This window comes from Haliotis asinina, chromosome 9 (assembly GCF_037392515.1).
Source record: "Haliotis asinina isolate JCU_RB_2024 chromosome 9, JCU_Hal_asi_v2, whole genome shotgun sequence".
Lineage (NCBI taxonomy): Eukaryota > Metazoa > Mollusca > Gastropoda > Lepetellida > Haliotidae > Haliotis > Haliotis asinina.
The window spans coordinates 61,094,224-61,119,136 of record NC_090288.1 but is presented as its reverse complement, the minus strand read 5'-3'; the positions used below and the strand labels follow the sequence as shown (position 1 = coordinate 61,119,136).

The window sequence follows — 24,913 nt, the reverse complement described above, 5'->3', positions numbered from 1 at the left end:
TTTGTTATATTATATTTTGTGACCGATTGCCTTAGGTTTCGTCTCACTTGCACTGTATCTAAAATCGATGTTGTGAAACCGACTTGTGACTTTGTATAACTTGCTGTCTCTCGTTGCTTACAGGGGATTTCTTACATTGTTTGTCACGGTAAATTCTTAACCGTAACACTTGAAAATTTTAATACTTTGTAATGATGATGTGATTTTATTGTTAGAAACAGTGGTATGTTCCACATACAAAGACTACTTAATATACTAGATAATTACATGGAATAATGGAAACTCTCACTGCATCTTGATAGAACCAATGATGTTATTTTTTCGTGGGGTTTTCACATTTTTCAAAAAGTTAAATAGTTTCTTAGTAATCAGCTTGTGGAAATAGTTGACGGTTACACGTATCTCGTTTTTATCATACCTTCAATATGAAAAGCAGGGTTTATGATCTCTTCCTACGTGCTACGAAAGCTCTTTTCTAGTCATTAGAAAATTGGAATGTTAACAGATCAAACCACTTTATAGCTCTGTAACCTGTATGTGGGCCGACGGCCTTGAGTACAATACAAGTCTTGTGTTGTCTTGTCTGACTCTATTATTCATGGAGCTGGAATACTGTTGAGTGCATCGTAAAACACACAAAAAATAGGAAACAACGAACTTCATCAACAGGCAACAGTACTCAGTCACTCGTCATCTATTTCGCTCGAACAATACAAGTAAGCAATAATTGACTTCACTGGATCTTGTTACAGGGTATTGATAGAGTTTCAGTCATTGCCTCAATACCAAGTCGGGATTTATCATTCTAGTGTCCAAATTAGGAGATTTGTCTGGTCACAGACTATGAACTCATTTGTGATGAAACAGGTGTAAGATCAATATTTACTGCAATTGTTAACTGTAACCATAACTAGTGTTGAGATATCACCGTTAGTTAAGAAGGGATTGTTAAGTCGTAAACAGACGCTCGATAGGATCAGAATGTGCGTTCTTGTAGCAATGGTGTGTTCTTGTTTAGTTTTAAGTGTTCAGGGTGTAACAACCAGAATGGTTCGCATCATTAACTTTGACAACAAGCTTGATGAACGCTATGTCGTCATGGATCTCACTGATCTTCCACACACAGGTGTCTGTGCGTCCTTCTGTCACAAAGACGTCCGCTGTGTCGCCTTCACCTACAACATCCTCACCGGCAGATGTCTCATCCACTCCGTACACTTCTACAACATGAATCTGGGTGTATCACAACAGGGATGGAGGTACTTCAAGCTGTTTACAGGTGAGTTGAACCAAATATGAATGACTCACAACAAGAGTGGGTGTACTTCAAGTTGTTTATAGGTGAGTTGAATTGACCTGTATTATATGAGTCACGACCAGACAAATGACACCAATTTGCATAGATGGGAACGTCCTTCAGAACATTCCATTTGATTGTTATATCATATTACGTGTTAAACAGAAGCGGCTTTCAAGGTAAAGGTTTTGCTGCACATTTTCCTACTGATCTACAGGGGATTTGTACCTTAACTTTGTAACATTTACCTCAGTCACTATAGCATGAGCTAATATGGGTGATATTACACTTCAGACGGATGTCCCAGGGATTATGTCTATAACAGGGTGGCAAAATTGTGCTTCCTACATTACCGGGAATACGGCTCCTGGACGCAATGTGTACAGAAGTGCAACGAAAGAAATTCATCGCTTCTGATCATTGACACGGCTGAGAAACAAGCAGAACTAGTGAGACAAAGCAAATGTACCGCAGGTACCCAAATGTTGTGAACAAAATAACTTGCTAATAGCATGTACGTGGAGGCTGCGATAAACTGTTGTACCTCTACCTGCAGTTTGGTAGTGGCCCTTCAGCACTGGCACCCTCCTACTTTTGTTTTCTCTCCATATCACATACCTTTTGAGTTCATGTTAAAAGGTAGCTCCCCTTTACACCGGAAGAAATGGCATCTGCTTCACACAGATCCCACGTTTCGTGGCTTATTTGTTCAAACTATAATTCCTTTCCCCTGTTTCCATTTCCACTTCCTCTGGTTACATATGTTTGTAATACATGTGTTGGTTTTCATAACTGTTTCTAAAGAGGATTAGGATTGTGAACACGGAAACATGCCACGTTTCACTGCACAAAACTTAAAGATTCGAGTTGGATCACAGTCGTTTATATCAGTCTGTAACTATGTCTGGCTCTTCGTTTCTTTCCCAGGTCAGATCTCAAACAACATTCACAATCTTTTCGTGAAACAATATTCGTTGCGTTTATTTTTAAGGGAATAAAAAAGTGTACTTAACGTAATGTACATACGTCGATTAAGCTTGAACCTAGATGGAGGAAATTCGACACACGAATGAACATATGTGTATTGTTATCACTGTCCGTATTGTTCCAGTTCACTTACTGCACATGTATGGACACAAGGGGGCGATCAGGTCAGTCCTGGTGACTCCATCCGCTGTCACTGGTCGAGGGATTGTATGAGACAGTGGCAAGTCCTCCAAGTATCAGAGAACGTCCTATAGGTGCTAGATCAGGCGATGCTGTGGGCAAGGGAAAGACATTAACGATTTGCTGTATGATTGTCATGAACCATCGCTACCTGTACCCTGTTACACTATCGTTGTCGATGTAAGTCCAGCTTCTGGTCGATATGTTCGAATTCCCACTTCGATTTCTTATGGTTTCGTTGGAAATTCTTAGAACGGACAACGAACGGTGCAGGACAGATGCCTGAATCGGAGCAGGTGTGGTCACTCTTGGTCTTCCACGTCCAAGACTCCCATTCTTCCTGAAGTCCAATGGCGATATTCCAGTTCCAGTTTATATCGTCGTGTACGTCGTTAATTTGGCAATGAAATGATGGCTGTGGTTTGGCCTTTTATAGCCGATGCCTCCACTCATGTCTCCGAAACATTGCAAGTGGAAGACTGTTTCTGAAAGTACTTTTCAAGTATCGTTTTCATTATTTGTGAAAAACGTTTACAAACACGTCTTGGGGTACGTTTGTGCATAATGCACAAAAAACACAACCTGATTTACGGAATTCATAGATAGGAATTGTCTTGATGACGATTGCTCTTAAAATATATGTAGAAATAAACTACTGAAAACGCCTGAGCGTTCTTATGTTTTGAAGAGCGTACAGCGGGAACTGTAACATATTGGACTTGGGTTGAAAGAGAATGGTAAGGTCAGGTGTTCTCATCCAAACATCCACAGAGATCAGCCAATTTATGGTTGTCAAAATGTGTCACGACTGCTTTATCCATTGTCTCATGCATGTTCATGACGTTGGCCATTGAGTGTCCCACGAACTTTTAATGAGATTCAAAGCGAGTCACAACACCACATTACCACTGATCCACCACTATATGGTTTCATACACTGTTGATGTACAGATATGGAGAGTTCTACAACGTGTTAAGAATACATGTATAGATTGACAGATCCTTGAACCACTAAGCCATCAACATTCTCCGTACAACATAGACCTCACGCTGATATTTATGAAATGTGGAAAATATGTGATGAAATCGTGTCCTAGCTCTGTGTAGAACTCAGTATATATATACATGAGTCGGTCCGATCGCAGTATTCATCTCCATTTGGAGTCTTTGATTTTTTATCGCTCTCCTTACATAGGGTTTTACGAGAAGCGAGATATAATAATGCCCTTTGTGTTTGTTTTAGTGTACAACACTAAAAACTACTGGCTTGGAGGTTACAATGACAACGGGACATGGCGCTGGATTGACGGAAGGGGAATGACTTTGACATTCTGGTATGGCTCCAGTTTCAGTTTAAACGATGGGAATGTAGCAATAGTGACAGGGCGGAATTACCAATGGGCGACGCTCACAAATAGGAGACACTTAATTTGTGAAAAAGCATATGAACTGTTCTGAAATCGCGCAGATATGTTATCACTCCTGCTAGCACAGCGATCGATGCGTAATGACAAGCTGTGTTAATGTGCTGAGGTCCCCTAACCACCTCGAGTTCGGTGTTATTTGCTCAGATACGTTTCCTTGGAGATTTCCACGAAAATCCATTCTAATCCCACCAAACACATGTGATAGCGGAAATGTAACTTTATAATAAAACTATAGTTTTGCCAAACATATATGCATGACGACATTCAACAACAGAAACGTATTCAACCACCCTGTACTGCATTGTATGTGTCATGTGTTAACCATACATTAACTATGGGAGGAGTGGTATGTGTTGACCCCAATCACTCTTCACGTACAGTGGTAGGAGTAACATGTGTTGACCCTAATCACTCCTCACGTGCAGTGGCGAGCATGGTATGTGTTGAGCCTAATGACTCTTCTCGTACAGTGGTAGGAGTAACATGTGTTGACCGTAATCAAGCAAGCGAGTGTAGTACCTCATACGATGTAAGTACCACCATTGATCATGCTTTCACCCTTGATATCCGGATTAAGCCAATTTTAGAAAAAATGCACTGTCTTTGTATTTTGCTCTGCTATGGTAAATGTAGTACCGTTGTATGGACAATGCTATGGTAACTGTAGTGTCATTGTATGTACAGAGCTATGTTAATTGTAGTACCATTGTATACATAACGCTATGATAATTACGGTGCCATGGCATTCACAACACTATGGTAATTGTAAGTGACTGTATTTATACAGCTATGGTAATTGATATGGTAATTACAGTGTCATTGTATGCATGATTCTATAGTAATCATAATGCCATTGCATGGGTAATGCTGTGATAGTTGCAGTGTCATTTTATGCGTAACGCTATGAAACTGCATTGCCATTGTAATCATAATGCTATGGTATTGTATTTATAGTGCTATGGTAATCATAGTGTCATTGTATTCATAATGCTATGGTATTGTAAAGTCATTGTATTTATAGTGCTATGGTAATCATAGTGTCATTGTATTCATAATGCTATGGCATTGTAAAGTCATTGTATTTATAGTGCTATGGTAATCATAGTGTCATTGTATTCATAATGCTATGGTATTGTAAAGTCATTGTATTTATAGTGCTATGCTAATCATAATGTCATTGTATGCATAACGCTATGATAATTGTACTGCCATTGTATACATGATACAATGGTAATTGTAGTGCCATTGTGTGTATTGTTTCATACTGCGATTGCTGTTCTTGAATAAGTTGAGATTATCTGTTGTATAGGTCTCCTATCGCGTTCCTCGCGGGTTTCCTATTCTCGTGGTAAAGATGTTTTCAGCCGATGTGTGATACTTAGCGGTTGTTTACATCACTGACCGGTAACTAGGAAGTGGCCCAAGCCTGTGCAGTTTTGCAATGTAACGAATATTCGTGAGTTTTTACCAACTTTGAAAAAACGTTTTCCCGCCCTTTCCGACAGGATTCCCCTTCCTTACACCTGAAAAGGTTACTTCCTCGTTATGCCCCGAGAATGGGAGACGTCTCGACAAGTTAGCGGCGGACGACGTTGTTTTTCATCGAGCTCAAGAGTGATAGTGCTCCTGATGGATCAAGCAGCTGATAGATGCAGATGTTAGAGGGGGAGTCCCTTTATTCAAAAACAACAAGCATTCATACGAAAAGAATTGTTTGTATTATCATTCCAGCCGATAAGTACCGCGAAAATAGGAAACTCCAGTATACTTTGTGTTATGACGTAAGTACATGCACAGATCAACCTCCGCTCTTGTCAGTCAACGATACAGTATTGTTTGACGGGTAACATGCTGATACTGGGTGTTTTATTTTGCGATTGGTATTCTTAAAGAAATTACCTCATGTAATTTATGTTATGCCGTCAATACATTCAATACTGAACAGTCATGTTGTGTTCTTTGAAAATATGTGTTTGATGTATATTTATCAAGATAATGTATTTATCCTGTTTTGCCTTGTTCATAGTGTGACGAATTCGGGTTCTTTTATGAATATGAACATCTGGGGAAAAATATGTGCTAATGGGACGCAGTTTCAAATAATCATAGGTTAATTTTACGTACTTCACCGGTGTTGGGTTTAACAAGCTCTCCTTTACTTACTTACTGTGCTTTATAACGGTTGATGGTTTCTATCTCGTTATTCTTCTTTTCGTTCCTCGTTTTTGTTCCAACAAAACTATCTGACATTTTCTTCCTTCAAATTATTGCATTGCAGTACGGAAAATGAACATTGAAGAACATCTTGTGATTAATAATGCTAGTAACATTTCTACTCAAGCACATCTGACATATATTGACTTACATGTGTATATACCGCTTTTCTCACATATATGTGATTTTTCAAGATTATTAGATGGGTGTTGACATCTCAGTACACCAGCTGGAAATCGGGGTGTATCACTGTGAGTCTCTAAATAAAGAACAGGTTAAAGTAGACTTATCTACTCATTATATGGTGATGTTTGTATGTACGCTTGGGGTGAAGTGTTTTCAGATAGCTCTATTATAAAGTAGACTTATTTTACGCAGAACTTCATAACATGATGTTATATGTATAAGAAATTTGTTTGCATGGTGGTATTTCAAATTCTGACATTTTTTATGCTTGGGTTTCATTCGCCATATGATAGACAAACAGGAGGAGGGGTTGCAAATTATGTGAAAGAGTCTATTTACTGTATGCATTGGCCTGCCTTACAACGTACAGGACTAGAGTCAGTGTGGTAGAGTAATGGTGTCGGTACTTTTTATCGTGTAAATACCAGTTCCCACTACTGGAATCTGATTGGAGAATTAACTGGCTTAGCGATAGATACAAATATTGAGACTGTAGTAGTTTGGGGACTCCAATGCTAATTTTGTGAATAGAGTTGATCCTAATACTGAACACAGTAAGACAATTTATGGCATGACGCAAAAGATAAATGGGGCGATCCGTATTACTCAACAATCGAGGACACTTTTTGACCTAATATTTGTATCTTGTCCTGATAATGACTTACATTTTCTCAGACACATATATGTGACTTTTCAGGAGTATTAAATTAGATGGGTTACTCCCCCATTCTGCAGTGACCATTGTTTAGTAAACGTGTCGCTAAAATCTATCAAACAGATTTTAAAAAGCCTATTAAAGATTTATTAAGGACTATGATAATACTGATATAACATCTTTTCGGCAAATGTGGCTGATGTTAAAAAGAATTTTCTTACACAAAGAAAAAACGCCTCAACATTTGTGAATACAGACCTATATAAATCAAATATTCCAAACAAAACTGCTGTGATTCGTCCAAATGATGCTCCATGAATGAACGGATTTATCAGAAAGCTTATGCGTAAGACAAATAGAATTCATAAAATGGCGCAATGTCGTGACTTGCCGAATGATTGGGAAATATCTAGAAATAGTCGAAATAAGCTTATCTCAGACAGAGAAAAACTTTATGATGTTGTCAATACAAAACATGACGGCAAATTTGAGTTGCGGATTGTTAAAACGTATCTCAAGAAAACAGATAGAGCTAAGATATTTCCATACACTGAACACAATGATGTTGTTTATGATGATGATATTGACAAAGCAAATATTTCTATGACTACTTTGTGAGTATAGTAACGCTTAATAATTCTTCTGATGATGTTAATGCGTTTTCTGATATTACTGTTGAAAATTGTCTCACTGATATCAAATTACAAAGTGTTGAAGTAAGGGATATTTTACTGTCGCTTGATGTCACTAAAGCAACTGGTCTATATCATCTTAGCAATCGTGTATTAAAATGTGTAGCTGAACGATTGTCCATTTATCTTTGTGCCTTGTTTGATATTTCCTTGTCCTCTTCTCAATTCTCAGATATATGGAAATGTTCATCCGTTGTTCCAATTTATAAAAAAAAAATAATGCTCATGATTATACCAATTATCGACCCGTCTCACTTACAAGTTGCCTGAAAACGTATTTGGAAATTGTGTTTTTAAATAGGTGTCAAACCTTTTTCTAGATATTGAAACTATCACTTAATTACGTAAACAGTCCGGTTTCACGACTGGTGATTCTACATCCATACCACCTCACTTAATTGTATGACGATATGGCTAAGGCGGTGGGTAGTGGTAAGGAGGTACGCTCTGTATTCTGTGATATAAGCAAAGCGTTTGATAGGGTTTGGCATAAGCGTCTTTTGCATAAATTATGGGCCAATGGAATATGCTGATCTCGTGTATTGTTTGCAAATTACCTAAGTAATACCAAACAGTTTACAGTAATAAATGGGTATAAATCCAGTGTCAAATCAATTGAAGTTGGCGTTCCTCAGGGATTAGTCCTAGGACCTTTACTCTTTCTGGTTTATATCAATGATATTGTTGAAGATATACGGTGTAATATTAAACTATTTGCTGATGACACGTCTCTATATGTGATAATCAATGACCCTATTTCATATTCATATGTTAAACGAAGATTTAGAAATACTAGCTAAAGGGATCCAGGCATGGAGAGTAGATTTTTAATCCCATAAAACTGAATGTATAATTTTAACTGGAAAGAATTTCAAAGCAGTAACATCGGTGCCAGATAATGAAAGACATTCTGATAAAGTCTGTTGACACTCATTAGCTTCTGGGGCTGACCTTACACAGCCAGGGCCTCTGGAATATACATATAGATCGTCTTTCTAAAGTTTGTCCTAGGATCAATTAAGAATTCTGAAATACCGCCTTCAGAGGAAAACCCCCCAAACCGTGTGTAGTTAATTTGGTTTACCACATGTAATAATGCTTTATTATGTTGTAAAACTATAATTTTACTTTCTGGCATCATGCCTTGTATATGTTTTGTAAAGGCTTAATAATGTTGCTCTTGTACCACGAAGAGTGTTTATGTTTATTTTTTAGAATAAAAGAGCTTCAGTTTGAGTTTGCAGCAAAGTAGCATTGTATGCAGCCATTCTATTGTGTTTTGCCATCGAAATTCCTTTGGAATGATTTGTATTGATGCCTAAGCCTAATAAATTATATAGGTGTATGTTACGTGTTCTATTTAATGTGAAGGCATCTCTCATGTAAGGAACATAGACAGTGATAGGACGGTCTTCGTCCAGGGAATTGGGCCCGAAACACTCATCACATATATCTCATTCCTATTCCAACATAATTGCAGTTTTGTTTCAACAACAGATTACGACGCGATTAAATACTTAATTACAATATTGATGAACCTACACATGTTTGCAATCTGCCGTATTTCTCTATAACAATAAACAAGGCAGTTTCTGTTAACAATTGGGATGTCCTATACGCCTTTCATAACAGTGAAGGTACAGTTTAGAATATTGATTTGCAGTAACCCTTGATCACTGGAATGTCTGGTCCAGACCGCCGCCATATAGCTGGAACATTGCTGAGTGCGGCCTAATACACACACACACACACACACAAATCACTCAGCCAGTCATTTAGAACATGCTCAACAACACATGGCACCATGGCAGCGGAGTGTAGGGGTCAGCAGAGTGTAGGGGTCCAGACACAAGTTTCAGAGGGTCATGTGTACAGTGAAGGTCAGGTCGGTTATGCAAGAGATAGGGACCGTCCACAGGATGTTATTGAGAACTGAACCCCTTCCAGCAGATGTCCCTACTGCCGCTTGATATATAATCTGAGTAACTGACGAGTACAATACATTTACCACTTCACCTTGCTTCAGAGGAAGGTAAGTAGGCCCCTTTTTTTCTAGTATTCGGTATGGGGTGTTATCTCCATCATAACGAAACATGCAGTCAGTTTGAAATACCAATTTGATCTTCAATTGTCATAATTACGTATATACTAGTATTTGCGGTATCTTGCGCATTATATCACTTGGCGCGTTTTCTGTAGAAGGGATTTTGGTTTTACGCCCCTTTTAGCGGTGTTCCAGCAATAACATGGCGGGGGAAGTAAGAAATGGGCTTCGCGCAGTGTAACCAGGTGGTAAATCGAATGCTGGTGTTTGGCGTGGCGGGCGAACGCACTAGGCTACCTCACCGCCCCTTTTCGGTAGAAATTAATGTGTTCACCTAACGATTTAGTGAATTCCTCAAATGAAGTTACCTCGTTATTTAAATGCTACAAATGGTGCTCTGCAATCCAACAGAGTGAGTGAGTTATGCGTCGCGTTCAGCAACATTCTGGCAATATCACGGTGGGGAACAATAGAAATGGGCTTCACACACTGAAGAACCACTAACCATAAGGCTATTCCACCGCCTCTCAATCCAAGCGAATCATAACGGGAGACTACGGAACGGTGATGGTTCCGGACAATGCTATAATACCAACAATCTGCTGGCTGTATTTTCCCCAGGAGAGACTATCGCCGGTTTTATTGTTCCAGATTTGGTTATTTACAGGGCGTTGTGAAATTGTTGAAATATTGCTCGCAAATCATAAATAGTGTCGTCATAGAAATCACTCATGCAATTATTGTAAATACTGAAATGGAGTGCAGCGTCTCGGTCAAAATTTATAACACGTTACGTTGAAGAGTAATTCACAGATGCCTTGAATGTGTGAAACGATGCATGTGTGTCTTCAGACACACGCTGTGACAAATATAGCTAGGCCTATTTACTCACTGAATATTAACCACTTCCTATTCCATACTCAGATTACACAGCAGCTACAATTAGACCGTATATCAGTGATCTGGTGCAGAAGACGTGGGACACCAAAGAAGGTATCATTGAATTACATGCAATAAAACCCTATATTGGTTACACTTACTTTGTTTGTCAGTCCAGGTTTGAGGTGGTCATGATGCGACGATGTCGCATTGGTCATATTAGATACACTCACGAATATATACTTAAGGGTGGGGATCCTCCGCATGTCTTGCTTGACACTATTAATTATGCTATCACAATGGACAAATATTTTAATGTCAAAACAATGAAGGATCTCTTTAATGGTAAATAAAATTTAATGATTGTATTCAAAAGTAATCTTAGTCCCCTCGGTCCCTAGTATGGTGATATACCTTCATTTCTTGGTGATCTATAGCCTATTTTTGTATCATGCCTTGTGTCATCCAAATTGTGTTGTTAGTTTTAACTTCATATTCTAGCTATAAATTTCAAATGTGGTACTCTACTTCTTTTACCGTACTTTGACGACGGGTTTTATAATATATACATTTACTTTATAATCATGTCTGTTCTCGTCATGGCTGAAATATTGCCGATGCAACGTTAAATTATAACTCACTCACTCACTCACTCACTAAATATTTATGACTATATTTCGTTCATACAGGAGATGTCAGTAATGGCCAGTCTTCTAACTGTTCTTGTCTGCACTGCATGTGCCCTTCCGTCTCAACAAGGCATTGCAGTGACACGTGACTTCTGGAGCCATCTTAAACACGAGGTAGAAAATGTCGCACACCAAGTCGGACATGCTGTCGAGGGAGCTGTCGTAGCTAATCTCGCCAATTCAGCCACCGCCATGCTCGGTCGAAAACGAGATGTCAGCGATGAAAAACGGGACTTCTGGAGCCATCTTAAACACGAGGTAGAAAATGTCGCACACCAAGTCGGACATGCTGTCGAGGGAGCTGTCGTAGCTAATCTCGCCAATTCAGCCACCGCCATGCTCGGTCGAAAACGAGATGTCAGCGATGAAAAACGGGACTTCTGGAGCCATCTTAAACACGAGGTAGAAAATGTCGCACACCAAGTCGGACATGCTGTCGAGGGAGCTGTCGTAGCTAATCTCGCCAATTCAGCCACCGCCATGCTCGGTCGAAAACGAGATGTCAGCGATGAAAAACGGGACTTCTGGAGCCATCTTAAACACGAGGTAGAAAATGTCGCACACCAAGTCGGACACGCTGTCGAGGGAGCTGTCGTAGCTAATCTCGCTAATTCAGCCACCGCCATTCTTCTTGGAAAACGAGACGTGAACGATGACACGCCTGGCTTCTGGAGCAATGAAAAGCTGGAATTCGAAAACGTCGGTCCTCAGATAGGGCAGATGTTTGAAGGTTCAGTTTTTAATTCTAATACCAGAACAGTAGGGTTTGAGAAACGCGACATTGCGGAAACAATGAAGACCTTCTGGGTGTGTTTGAAGGATGACTTCATTAATCTCGTCCATAGGGTTGAAGATGTACTTGAGAATGGCCTGGTACAGCTAAAGGATGAAGTAGGTGGTGTCGACGGCAAGAGAGATGTAGCGAACATTGCCGACACAATGGCGGAATTGGCTGCTTTCAGAAAGGATTTTGTAGCATGGCTGGATAAGATGCTGTACTCAGATCAGTACACGAACACGGTGAACATAGGAACTCAGACTAACACACAGTGAGCAAGTGAGTCAGCATTTGTTAAATCCTTCACTCTTACATGCATTATTATTTGTGTTTATCAACAAGCTCTTTTCAGTTCTAGAACTTTTTGGAGGAAATGGTGTTAACATCAATGTCATTGTTGATAATCTCTTTGCATTAATGTTTGCTGACGATGTGAAAATATCAGCGCATTCAACAAGCGTGGATATATGCGCTATATTAGTATCCCATAATATTGCTTTAAATAGGAAACAGTCATTTACATTCTGTAGTTAGGGAACCTATAATTACATGCCATTACAGCGTGTTCAGTTCGACCTGATCAAGTGAATACTAATGCATTGCGTGACCGTGTCACAACTGGTAGGGTCTGTTATTGTGAAGGTGGTTGTCATCATGTCGAACAGCCGAGACGAGGTCGACGTTTGACATTCATTGCCGAAAAAATCGTGAGCAATGTCCAAACTTTCTCAAAACAATTAGCTGCAGGTGGTTTAATGTTCTTACTCTCTTGGCAGCGAACAGCAGCAGTGAATCGGATTGTGAAAGTAACTGTCTTTACTTTGTAAAGTGAACCAAAGTAGATAACTTGTGGCTATAAAAACAATTCAATTAAATCATGAAATGATTTCGAGTTTCGCACGAACACAAGAAGAACAACATTCTCTGCACCCCTATTTTGTGAAGTTAACTTGACCATCTGTTTGTGCCATTTGACCTCCCGGGTCATACATATGTAGAGTAGCTCGGGTCAAGCTAACAAACTGTACATTTGTACTACAACGTTGGATATCTGATAATGGGCCAGAAAGTCAGACTTTACTTCATTAATATGCATCCTCATTTCATAGCAAAGATCCCGGTTGGTGCTGCCTTTCTTTCGCCGATGTTCATCGTAAAAACAAGATCAGGTGTACAGGCCGCTAAGTTTGCTGATGCATGTCATATTATTACTCATTACGCAGTCACTGGATTGTCGGATCGAAAAACTATTATTTAACGCCGTTATATATTGTAATGTGTGGCGTTAAACAAATGAAATCGCATGTATACAAATATATATGCGCCTAGAGTTGCGTCTCTCTAGAATCCGTGTCTTGTTATTGGCAACAACGAGCTGACTTACTGGATTGTTAGTCAGACATGTTAGGTTAAAATACATTGTTCTTCGTTTCAGATTGTCTTGTGTAAGATGACTGGACTGGAGCGTATTGAACTCAGAGAACCCCGTAGCCCCGAGTGTACACTGTAGCTGGTGATGGCATAAATAAACGAACATACCCTGGTTTATCGGGGTGTTTTAGACGGAGGTACATCTTGCTTGTCTTGTTGTCTTACTAAACTGATTGTTAGTCATAATGTTTCTCTGGTGAACATTGCAGAAACACTGTACACTCACAGAAAAATCAGTGAGAAGTCGAATCATGGTCTTTTACTCTTAAATTGTTTTCACCGATAAAGTGCTAATCGCTGCTTAAAAATAAAGTGTGGAACAGAAGAGAGCGTACACTAGTACTATTTGGGTTTATGTAATTGAAAATATAAATAATTGTTAGATTTGATTATATCCTTCATGTCATTATTCATTCCTGCAGCAGTTTTTGAAAATTAATATTTGTGTGGGTAAGTTGTCTAAGAGGAGGTGCCAAGTCATGTTACAAATATTTAAAGACAAAAAGTAAGGTTAAATAAAAAAAACTGATTTTTTTCTCGGGTATCGGCGCGTTACTTTTATTTGTGCGCGTAACAGATTTTTATTGCCATTTTTAAAAAAAGGATTTTTGACATGTCCGTGTCCTGATCATCCGTTTGTCCACTTTAAAAGTCAGTGTCTGTTAGAATGAGTCTGAAGACTGAATGTAGAGCTTATTAACATGTGCTAAACTTCCCAAACTGTATCTCTGAGAGAAAAGAAATGTGTTCCTCCCGAGTCACTTCTTTTTCTGTAAACAAAATTAAAAAGTCCTACCGCCCTCGTAAGCCTTTAAAAGAATGTGCCCAAGAAACATTTATTTTTTTTGTGCAGCCTAATGGATTATGTTTTGTATGCTTTGTGAAAGTATTCTTTGTAGCAGTATTCTCCTAAAACGTCAGTAGAGCCTGTTTTAATGACATTGCTAAATGAAGATATGTTTGAAATTCAAACATATGATGAGATCACGTGAAATAAAAGGCATAGTTGCGAATGCCCTCAGTATAATGCCAATTGGTACATGGACTCTAGATGGCCTCTCGTTAGCATGTCATTGTTATCGACATATCAACGGATTCTACAATGTGGGATAGGAAAACTATGAAAGATATTTGACAGGATGACTGAAAAACAGAACTGACACAAGGCCTCAGCGAAAAGTTAATAAACATAACCTGTTCTGTAAATACACTGGTTTTGTGATGTCAGCCTTTTACAGCTCCGTGATTTCCATGGACTTTCCATGGATATCAACGTTAGAGGTTTAGGAAACCAAATACTGAATTTGCACACGCACACGCACACGCACACGCACACGCACACGCACACGCACAAGCACACGCACACGCACACGCACACGCACACGCACACGCACACGCACACGCACACGCACACGCAGTACCACGACAATCAGTCGTTAATCATGATTAAAAGCGGATTGTTAGCCCGATGCGAACTTGCGGCCGGGCATATTTTGCTGAAGTTGTAGTAGTGAAGTAGTCACTCACTTGCTGAGTAGTTTCAAGAGGTAATTAAGATCACTTCACCAAAGCTTGTCGTATTTCTTCATCAGTATGACGTCTGAATTAACACGTAAATCTTCATTTTTCCATTTCCATAATGATTGAACAGAATTTCGTATGTCGAAGAGATGTTGTGGTTAAAGAGTTCGCTCGTCATGTCGAAGACACGGGTTCAATTCCCAACATGTACACAATGTGTGAAGTCCGTGATATTACTGGAACATTGCTGAGCGGCGCGTTAAGCTGGATAAATTGAACTGGACCCAAGGCTCATGTGGTAGCGTGGAACGTAAATATCTTCAGATTATCTTCCTTTGCCTGTACATTTTATCCTCTCATCCAGAGACCACCAACTTTGACAGTTTTTTATTACTGAATGGCAAGGTTTTTCTTTTCAAGAAAGCGTAAACTATGGAATCCAGTTCTTTTGGAAAGTATTTTGCCGGACCAACCAGACAACCTCCGGTGTACAGTTAGCAGGAGTGAGTATTATCAGTCCCGGAGCAGGGCAATCACACTGGCAGGCTATCTTATGATAATTGAATACAATATAAATTATGAATTCCTTAGGGAAAATGTGTACAAAGTGTCAAAGAAGGATTTGATTATATTTAGGTGAGATGAGATGAGATGAGAAATATCTGGGAAAACTATGTGAATGAATCACTAAAAATCACTGATGACACCAGGTGTTGGCGAAATTCCCGTATACGTACAGAATGTACACAAACATGTTTGTTGGTGAGTGGAAATAAAACATTGGTTATTCGATTGGGAGGTTGCTGGTAAAGGTGTCATGGTGATGTTTTAGTTATTCGACTGTGAGGTTGGTGGTATAGGTGTCATAGTGATATTTTTAGTTATCCGATGGCGAGGTTGCTGGAACAGGTGTCAAAGCGATGTTTTAGTTATTCTATTTTGAGGCTGCTCGTACATGTTCCATAGTGCTGTTTTACTTATTCTTATGTGAGTCCTGTATGCGCCCAACACTTATCAAACTGCTTTATTTATGTTCAGTTAAAGCATGTCATATTTCCCCGTGTAGACACCTTGTAAGGTAAATGATTTCAGATTATCGTCCTTTAGCTATATTAGTTTTAAACGAATGTTTTCTCACGCTTGAGAATAGTTACTCAGCGAACGAAAACGCTCAGTCACATATATTTGTTTACGTGGGTAGACTTGTAAAAATTGAAACAGGTGAAAAACAGGTTGAACGGATTGTGTAAGATATGCAACACGTTCTACATGGGAACCCACTTTCGATGTAAGATGTGTGGAATCCTAACATGGCGTTGCCTCTGGTGAAGTTAGTTCGCTGGCAGTTTGGAACTATGGAGACTGATGTCAAGAATCTAGTCAGCACGATGCAGACTAGTCGGTGAAAGCATAAGGATAGGGTTACAATGACGAACAAGGTCACGCATTGTAACCACGGGTTTCTCTGACGTGAGACTCTTTATGGATAACAACTTCTTTATTAAATATTATGTGACGTGGTATATTTTCTTGCTCCGATGTCAAACAATCTTACTTGAAGCTGCTATCCATAAAGTATCTCACTTCAATATTACTCACCAACTTCTAAAAGCTGCTAATCAAACAGGTTTTGGCTCCCCATAACTCAATAGGACCTGGGGTCTGAAATCTGACCAATGACCAAATTCTGCACGTTTTTTTTCAATTTCCTCTTTGTTGGTTAAGAAGCCCCATATTAACCTCGAATGTCATAGAAAATACATTGCAATCAGATTTACCTACCCTCGCCATGCGTGGAAATACGAACATGCATGAAATTCATTTTCTGTTCGTGTAAGGGTTTAGTACACATCAATCGATCATACATGAAAACATTTCAAGCAAGAGAGGGTCACGTCGTGGTGATGAACGTCACAAGATGGCGTCAGTTGACGTGAATTCCAAGCATGCCGAACAACGGGTTCCAGTGAAGCAGTGCCGGTGGAATGTTGGACGCCTCTGCGATCAGGGCCTGAAATAGTGAGTGAATGAGTATAGCTATACGCCTTACTGGGCAATATTCCAGCTGTATTGTAGACAATCGAATCTGGACCTGACAATCCAGTGATCAACAGTATGAGCATCGATCTGATCCCGTTAGTCGCATATTGCGACACGGGTACAGTTAAAGAATACCGGATACCTTGTGTCACGTCATCCTAACCCAACCATAAATCTTATTATAACCCAAACCTTAAGTATACCCTAAACCCAAACCAAACCCTAACCCTAATGTTTACCCCTACCCTAACCAAACATATGTTTGCTTTCAAAGATGGCAGAAAGTGTCCGGTATTCTGCCGCGACAAGCATAGTGGCCTTTTGTGGCAAGCGTGGGTTGCTGAAGACCTTTTCTACCCCGGATCTTCAGTGGCCCCGTAAACAGAAGGTGAAAGGAGAATGTAAAGGAGACCAGGACCTGTCTAGGAAGTTCTGAAATGCAACTGCCATAGCTTCAGCAGATGACGAGAAAGCTAACTTCAGCAAAGATGCAACAGTTTAAAGAATCATAGAGGATCGGCAATGGTCACATACGCCATACAATACGTATGGCAGTGTTGTATCTCTCGAACACATCACGCCCCTGTGATTGTTGGATGGACGGTTCGTCATGATCATGTTCCCAGGTTTCTGGGTTTCTACAAATTAATAACTGTGACCACCACTAGGGTTTCCTTTCTCTGTTTTCTCTGTGATGACTCTGGGAATACAGCTTAAATAATGTTCAAAGCTTCGCCAGACCAGGCTCACGTAGGCACGTGCAACAATGTCATAATGCTTCACCGTACATACAGATATTTAACATACACTCAGATTTTTATCGCCAGTAACATAAACGTTTTGTAAAAGCATCTTTCGACTGTCGATACAGTTCTTACATGTAGTTTGATTGTCGGGACAGTATATATACCAGCAACCTCCATGCCAGGTCATCTGACAGTGTCAACAAAACAACTCTTCACTTACCTGTGTGAGGTAGCGGGTCAAGTTGTGAATATCCTTAACTGGCAGATCTGTGCAGAGAAAACATTAAATATTGTTATCACGTGGGACCAGCATATCTAACTTTTGCAAGAATGAGATCTATGAAACCGCAATCATTTCATATATACTATCAAAAAAACGCATAGTCGATTTGTATTTTTATTAATCTATTTATTCCTTATTGTGCCAAAGCAATCTCCAAAAATGTGTAACAAAAGCGTTGATAGCAATCAGTTTTACATGAAACTGTTGATTTTTATGAGATTTCTTCCAAGGATTAAAAAAAACATTGGCATAACAAATATCACCTTTCACCTGAAGTCGTGCAGCAGAGAGCATGCACTGTCTGGCAATGAAAATCCAGATTACCAAACAGGTTTTCGTTTTTAAGGGGTTTCAAGGGGATAGTAAATATGCTCCTCAGAAAAAATTTTAACAACACAAAAGTTCAGTCTCATTACATTTTCATCTATTGAAATTACAAATCGTGGAATGATAAATAATTATTAATACACATGATTAACATAATGAAAAGAAATGGTATTGAGCAAGGAGCAGACTTACAAAACATCAACAGCAAGTGCCTCTAAAATAGCCGTGCAAAATATGCTGAATTGATGCAGCAAAGTGTTACATTAAAGTCCAAGCCAGTTTTGGAGAGCGAAGCAGTGTTCAATAACGCGCATGGATATCACGAACACAAATGCAAGCTTCACACGTCCTTGCTTTGGGCAAATGAACGTTTAAACCTGCTGTTGTGGAATGTTTTGATACTGTCTCTGTAACGCCTGTTCATCCAGAGTCTGGGGGTAATATGGAGACCGTAATAACCGACTTCTAATAATGCCCCATGCATGTTCGGTGGGACCAGATTAGGGGACATTGCAGGCCAGCCTATATGTGTTATGTTGTTGTGACATTACAACTCTTTCTCTTACAACGCATTATCATCCATAGACAGGCGTTACCATCAATACAAATGAAATTAGGACTAGCTTGTTGTATCAGAGGAATGATTACAGGTAGATTTAAACCGACCAGAGTGTATGTGCTAAGAGTGGAGCACATTCATCCCACACATTTTGCACATTGTTTCTGAGGGCGGTTGTATTCAGGCGATACTATCTGTCAGCAGACAATCAATTAGACAGTCACTAAAGGTTTTTTTCAATTATATCATAAAATTGAATGATATCATTTAACATGTAAACATTATAGCAAAAGTGTTTTAGTGAGCAAAATTCAGCAATATGTGTGTGACACGAACTGGTCTATGAATAATCGAGTCTGAACAAAACGGTCTGATGAACTCTGAGACAACTAATTAAACTTCACTCAAGTGAGCCATTCCGTAGAGGATAAGACACGACTCCGAGGTTTTGGTAGCAAACGTAAAACCCGCAGATGAAGGAATTTTCCGACTCCAAGGGTGTACATCTCGGGGTCGTGTTTCATCCGACTTATGAATCGTCATGAATGTAAAACACATATGTGTATTATTTTCAGTTTGTGCAAATGTTTTGTGTACACGTACTGTGAAGAACAACATTGCTGGAACAGTCCGTAAATGATGGAACATTCGGTGTCAACTGGGATGCGACTGACAGCCAAAACTTTTTCCCTCCTCAGTGGGTTTTTACATTTGCTAACAAACCCTCGGAGTTTTATCCTTTACCTCGAAATTCATATCAAGTTGAAAAACGACCATTTCGAAATCTAGGTTATGACATAGTCGAAATTTAACCTGACATGAGGTTTCGAAACGTGCAATTTAAACCCTGGGTTTAGAAATAATCAGTGCAAAGTCACGACAGAAGTCTACCTGATTCTGGAAGGAACCTACTTTACTGTAGAAAAAATCGCAGATAGGTTTATATATATGACTAGTATAACACGTTTTACCCTATCTGATATGATGTGTTATACAGGCAATGGCCCTACCCGAGATGACTGGGAAAATCAGTTAACGGCCCCTACTTAAAGTGAGTCATAAGAGATGTAATGACCCCTACAATGACATGAGCTGTAAGAGATATAATGATCGCAACCTGCGATAACTTGCATCGATGTAATTCCACTTACTTGAAATGAGCTGTAAGGATGTAATTCCACCTACCTGAGATGAGCTGTAAGGATGTAATTCCACCTACCTGAGACGAGCTGCAAGCATGTAATTCCACCTACCTGAGACGACCTGTAAGGATGTAATTCCACCTATCTGAGATGAGCTGTGAGGATGTAATTCCACCTACCTGAGACGAGCTGTAAGGATGTAATTCCACTTACTTGAAATGAATTGTAAGGATGTAATTCCACCTACCTGAGACGTGCTGTAAGGATGTAATTCCACCTATCTGAGATGAGCTGTAAGGATGTAATTCCACCTACTTGAAATGAACTGTAAGGATGTAATTCCACCTACCTGAGATGAGCTGTAAGGATGTAATTCCACCTACCTTAGATGAGCTGTAAGGATGTAATTTCACCTACCTGAGATAAGCTGTAAGGATGTAATTCCACCTACCTGAGACGAGCTGTAAGGATGTAATTCCACTTACTTGAAATGAATTGTAAGGATGTAATTCCACCTACCTGAGACGTGCTGTAAGGATGTAATTCCACCTATCTGAGATGAGCTGTAAGGATGTAATTCCACCTACTTGAAATGAACTGTAAGGATGTAATTCCACCTACCTGAGATGAGCTGTAAGGATGTAATTCCACCTACCTTAGATGAGCTGTAAGGATGTAATTTCACCTACCTGAGATAAGCTGTAAGGATGTAATTCCACCTACCTGAGATGAACTGTAAGGATGCAATTCCACCTACCTGAGATGAGCTGTAAGGATGTAATTCCACCTACGTGAAATGAGCTATTTGGAGCTACAGTGAGATAAGCTGTAAGAGATTAATGACCTCTACCTGAGACGAGCTATAAGAGATATGATGATCCAAACCCGAGATGAGTTGTAACGATGTAATTCCCCCTACCTGCAATGAGCTGTAAGAGATGTAATGACACCAACGTGATGTGGGGCGTAAGAAATAACCAATACCTAAGATGAGATACAAGACATGTAATGATCATCTTCCCTCACACATCAATGTGGTTTTCTGACTGGCTGAGCGCTCTATATTTTCAATATACCCCGCGTACAGGGGAGGTACATTGCAATGTATCAACATCAAGGGTACATCAACCCATGCCCCCTCGTGGCCACTGAACAACATATACTACCTGATATGAGCTGTAATATATACATGTACATGTATATTGACCCTACCTGTTATGAGCTGTAATATATACATGTATATTGACCCTACCTGATATGAGCTGTAAGAGAAGTGATGACCCTACCTGAGATGAGCTGTAAGAGAGGCAATGGCCCCACCAAGTCCAGGAACTCCTTCAGCTCATTTCTTTCAGCTGTAGCCACCAGTTGTGCCAGCAGGATCCTCTCCTTCTGAGGCAGCCCAGCCAACACGTGCCCTTGTACAAACTCCTGCAGCTTATGCTCTAGCTCAGTAGCATTGCAGGCAACACAGAAAACGATCAGGACAATCACGCTCAGCCTCATTCTGGAAAGAGGTAAACTAAACAAATCATGGAAGTCTCCCAATCTCCTAGTCTCCCAGATTTCCAGTTTATCTAGTCTCTCTGTCCCTCAGTCTCCCAGCTGGGAGGTGCTCATGATGTCAATCGGCGGATTGTTTGTTGCACACTTGATTACATACATGTCGTGATATATACAGAATACAGCTCAGTCCCTACGACATTGTACCCACGTACCCATGTCCAGTGTTCCTTCATATTCTCATACATACACAGCCTCGTTGTTTCCCTGATCTTTCATTTTCCCTTTTTCAATCTCTCTCTCACTCTCTAAATTCCCCACCTCTCTGTATCTCTCCCTGTCCCGCCTATATACCCTCTTCCACTTTCTCTGTGTCTATCTTTTCACCATCATTCCTCTCTTTGTCTCTCACTGTCCCCCAACCCCAAATCTCCTTTACCACACATCAACCATCCATCCTCCTTCTGTTTCCCACTTCCCCCTCTCCCTATGCAGCGATGTATTGTTGATTGTTGGAGCAGCCCAACGTACTATATCTATCGTACATCTATACTGAATCATGTCATATGTATTATTGAATCGGTCCCCGGTCAGATGTTTGTCGTGTCAGCAGTTGGCTTGTTTCACACACTTTCGGTCAGTGTTTACAGGAATTCATTCTCTGCTAATGATGAGTCACGGGTGGGAGTCTCCAGATAAACAGGTGACGGTGTAGCAGTCATCTGGTCAAATGACACTCTCATTACATGTAGCGCACACTCAAGAAGAAAACACACGTAAAACGACCATAGGGCACACACTCATGGAGTACACATGAAACACACGTGTAACAGTCTTGAAGCACCACACATGAAACACTCAAAAAGCACAGGTGAATTGCAAATGGTGAGCGCATGAAACACAGCATACAGCACACATACACGTGGAGCGGGTTCAAGTATTTTATCAGAGATGTAAGGTTAACCTGTATTGCAAGGACATGCTTGACTAAGAGATCGTTGTTCAAAGAAAGGTGCGACACTTTTATGGAGAACAAACGCGACGTTTCGGCAAAGATACTTACAGTGTTGTCAAGCAAGACAAAACTGCGGCATAAGAATTTTGCTTTACAACGTCGCATTATGATATAATATAGAAGTTGCCGTCCATTAAAGTATCGCACCTTTCTTTGTCATCATCAGCTTCAGGCGGTGTTCAAAGTTGTGCCACAGTCGTATGTTGATAACGGTAACAGTGCCCGATAAACTAGAGGAAACTGTGTGGCTACACCATCAAGACATGTTCATCCTACAGATATTACCTCAGGCCTATTGTATTTCAAATGCATTATTGCAAAAGTTGCCACAACACAAAAACAACATTTATGGAAATAATAAATTTCTATGTTTTAGACTGTTTTCGTCAAGAACTAAATAGTGCAGCTGGCAAGATATTGTCTCGTGACGTCATATTCAAATATTTCAATGTTTAATGAATGAAATGTCATTATGATAAGGTTATGCCACAGATACAAGTGCACCCTCTCTTTACCGCAGATACCATATGTCGCTTTCACTCCACGTATCACTGACGTCATATGAGAAATTTCAGAATATTGAAAAATATACCCGCTCTATAAATGTGTCTTCCACTTCCTGGATGTGACTTCAGGAGTAGGGTTGGCCTGCAGCATTCCCGGCGCCAAGTCGTCTTATGCTGATCTTGTTATGAATGGGGCCAGTGAAAGAGTGACTGAGTGAGTGAGTTTACATTTTACGTCGCTTTTAGGAATATTCTAGCAATATCACGGCAGAGGCTTCACACGGCGTGCCCACGTTGGGAATCGAACCGGTCATCGGCGCGATAATCGAGCACTTTCACTACTAGTCTACCCCACTGCCCCGCCAGTAAAGGAAATGTTGAATTCAACGTTAACAATACGTTTCGAACAAAACATGTTAACAATCCTGTTACTGTGAGAAATATGAGTGGGTAAATCATAGTGGTGCTGTGCTGTTATCAATGCGTAAATACAAAATCTTACACCACTGGTCCCCATATCACAAAGCGATCACGGCGCTCAGACTATTCTAACTCTCATATATACAGACAGTCTTAGCGCCATGGCCGCTTTCATAGAATGAAGTGTGTGTATATTAGTATTGTTTCTTGTAATGAACAATAGGTACCTGCTGTTCAGAAGACTGCGAGCTGTGAAGAAGACAGACAACGTGTCACCAGCACAGCTTGTCAGATCCCGCGAGATCCCGTCAAAGGACGTGACTTATCAACACACTAATGACTTCCACTGCGTGGATAGATTTCACTCAAATAGAACGCTGCGATTCCGTTGATATAGAATTAAAAACAGTGGAACAATGTGTGAATTCCTTTTCCTATCAATCATGATGTCGTTGTATTTATTTCCCATTGCAGCTTCGCAGTGTCTCAACAAAGACAAATAACAACAAGGAGACAGTGCCGAAGAATGGTTTTGGAGAAATTGAGATTCAATTCAGATAGCAATTCTCTTCACGCGCCAAAGTATTCCTTACACAAAACGTAATTAATTCTTAGTGCTGTTAGTGAAGAAGGGATCACTCACATTCGACAAGACAGTTTGTGGCATAGCCAAATAGAAAATACAGTTAAAAGATTAGTCGGATGCTACATTTATCAAGACTTGCAAGTATCTCCTCAATACGAAAACAGGAGAAAACGTATAAATGCCGGTCCACATCTGGTCATAATTATATAATTGAAATGAATTAAATCAAATGCACATTGAATTGAAGAGCCGTCCGAGGGACAAACTAAGGTAAACTATATTCTGAAACCTCTTTAGAGAAAGACGATATCTTCAAAGGTCCTCTGTGTTTTATTAAAGTATCAATAACTTCGTACAAGTCCTAGGCCAAGGTTCTGACACACGCGAAGAGTTTAAATTTCAAAGTTTTAAAATACAAAACAAGTAGTTATACATTGTATATGGTATTTTGTCCAGGATACAGTATGTCTTTGGAATTCCCTTTCAGGAAGCCAAAATATGTTCAGAACACCTCCAACAAACCAAACTCACAATCAGGACACCCCTAAACAATTGTATACCAAACACAACAGAACACTCCTAAACAAGTGTATACTAAGTTCACAACAGTACACCCCTAAACATTTGTATACTAAGTTTACAATAGAACACTCCTAAACATTTGTACACTAAGTTCACAATAGAACACTCCTAAACATTTGTATACTAACCTCATAATAGAACACTCCTAAACATTTGTATACTAAGCTCACAACAGAACACCCCTAAACATTTGTATACTAAGTGTTCACAATAGAACACTCCTAA

General features: G+C 39.8%; 3 protein-coding genes across 3 annotated transcripts; 2 read left to right on the top strand and 1 right to left on the bottom strand.

Annotated features, from left to right (window-relative positions):
• Positions 1–981: 981 nt before the first annotated feature.
• LOC137297365 (uncharacterized) lies at positions 982–2,497 on the top strand. The gene is made up of 3 exons (XM_067829372.1): positions 982–1,279; positions 1,592–1,771; positions 2,409–2,497. The coding sequence occupies exons 1-3, from the start codon at positions 982–984 to the stop codon at positions 2,495–2,497; spliced, it is 567 nt and encodes a 188-aa protein (XP_067685473.1).
• Positions 2,498–11,261: 8,764 nt separating this feature from the next.
• On the top strand, positions 11,262–12,302 carry LOC137297363 (uncharacterized). The gene has a single exon (XM_067829371.1). It carries the CDS (start codon positions 11,262–11,264, stop codon positions 12,300–12,302), a length of 1,041 nt encoding a protein of 346 aa, XP_067685472.1.
• Positions 12,303–16,800: 4,498 nt separating this feature from the next.
• LOC137296736 (uncharacterized) lies at positions 16,801–23,823 on the bottom strand. The gene is made up of 4 exons (XM_067828572.1): positions 23,748–23,823; positions 21,363–21,583; positions 17,986–18,032; positions 16,801–16,990 (listed from the first exon to the last, which is right to left on the bottom strand). Exons 2-4 carry the CDS (start codon positions 21,580–21,582, stop codon positions 16,904–16,906), a joined length of 354 nt encoding a protein of 117 aa, XP_067684673.1. The 5' UTR covers position 21,583; positions 23,748–23,823; the 3' UTR covers positions 16,801–16,903.
• Between the last annotated feature and the right edge of the window lie 1,090 nt (positions 23,824–24,913).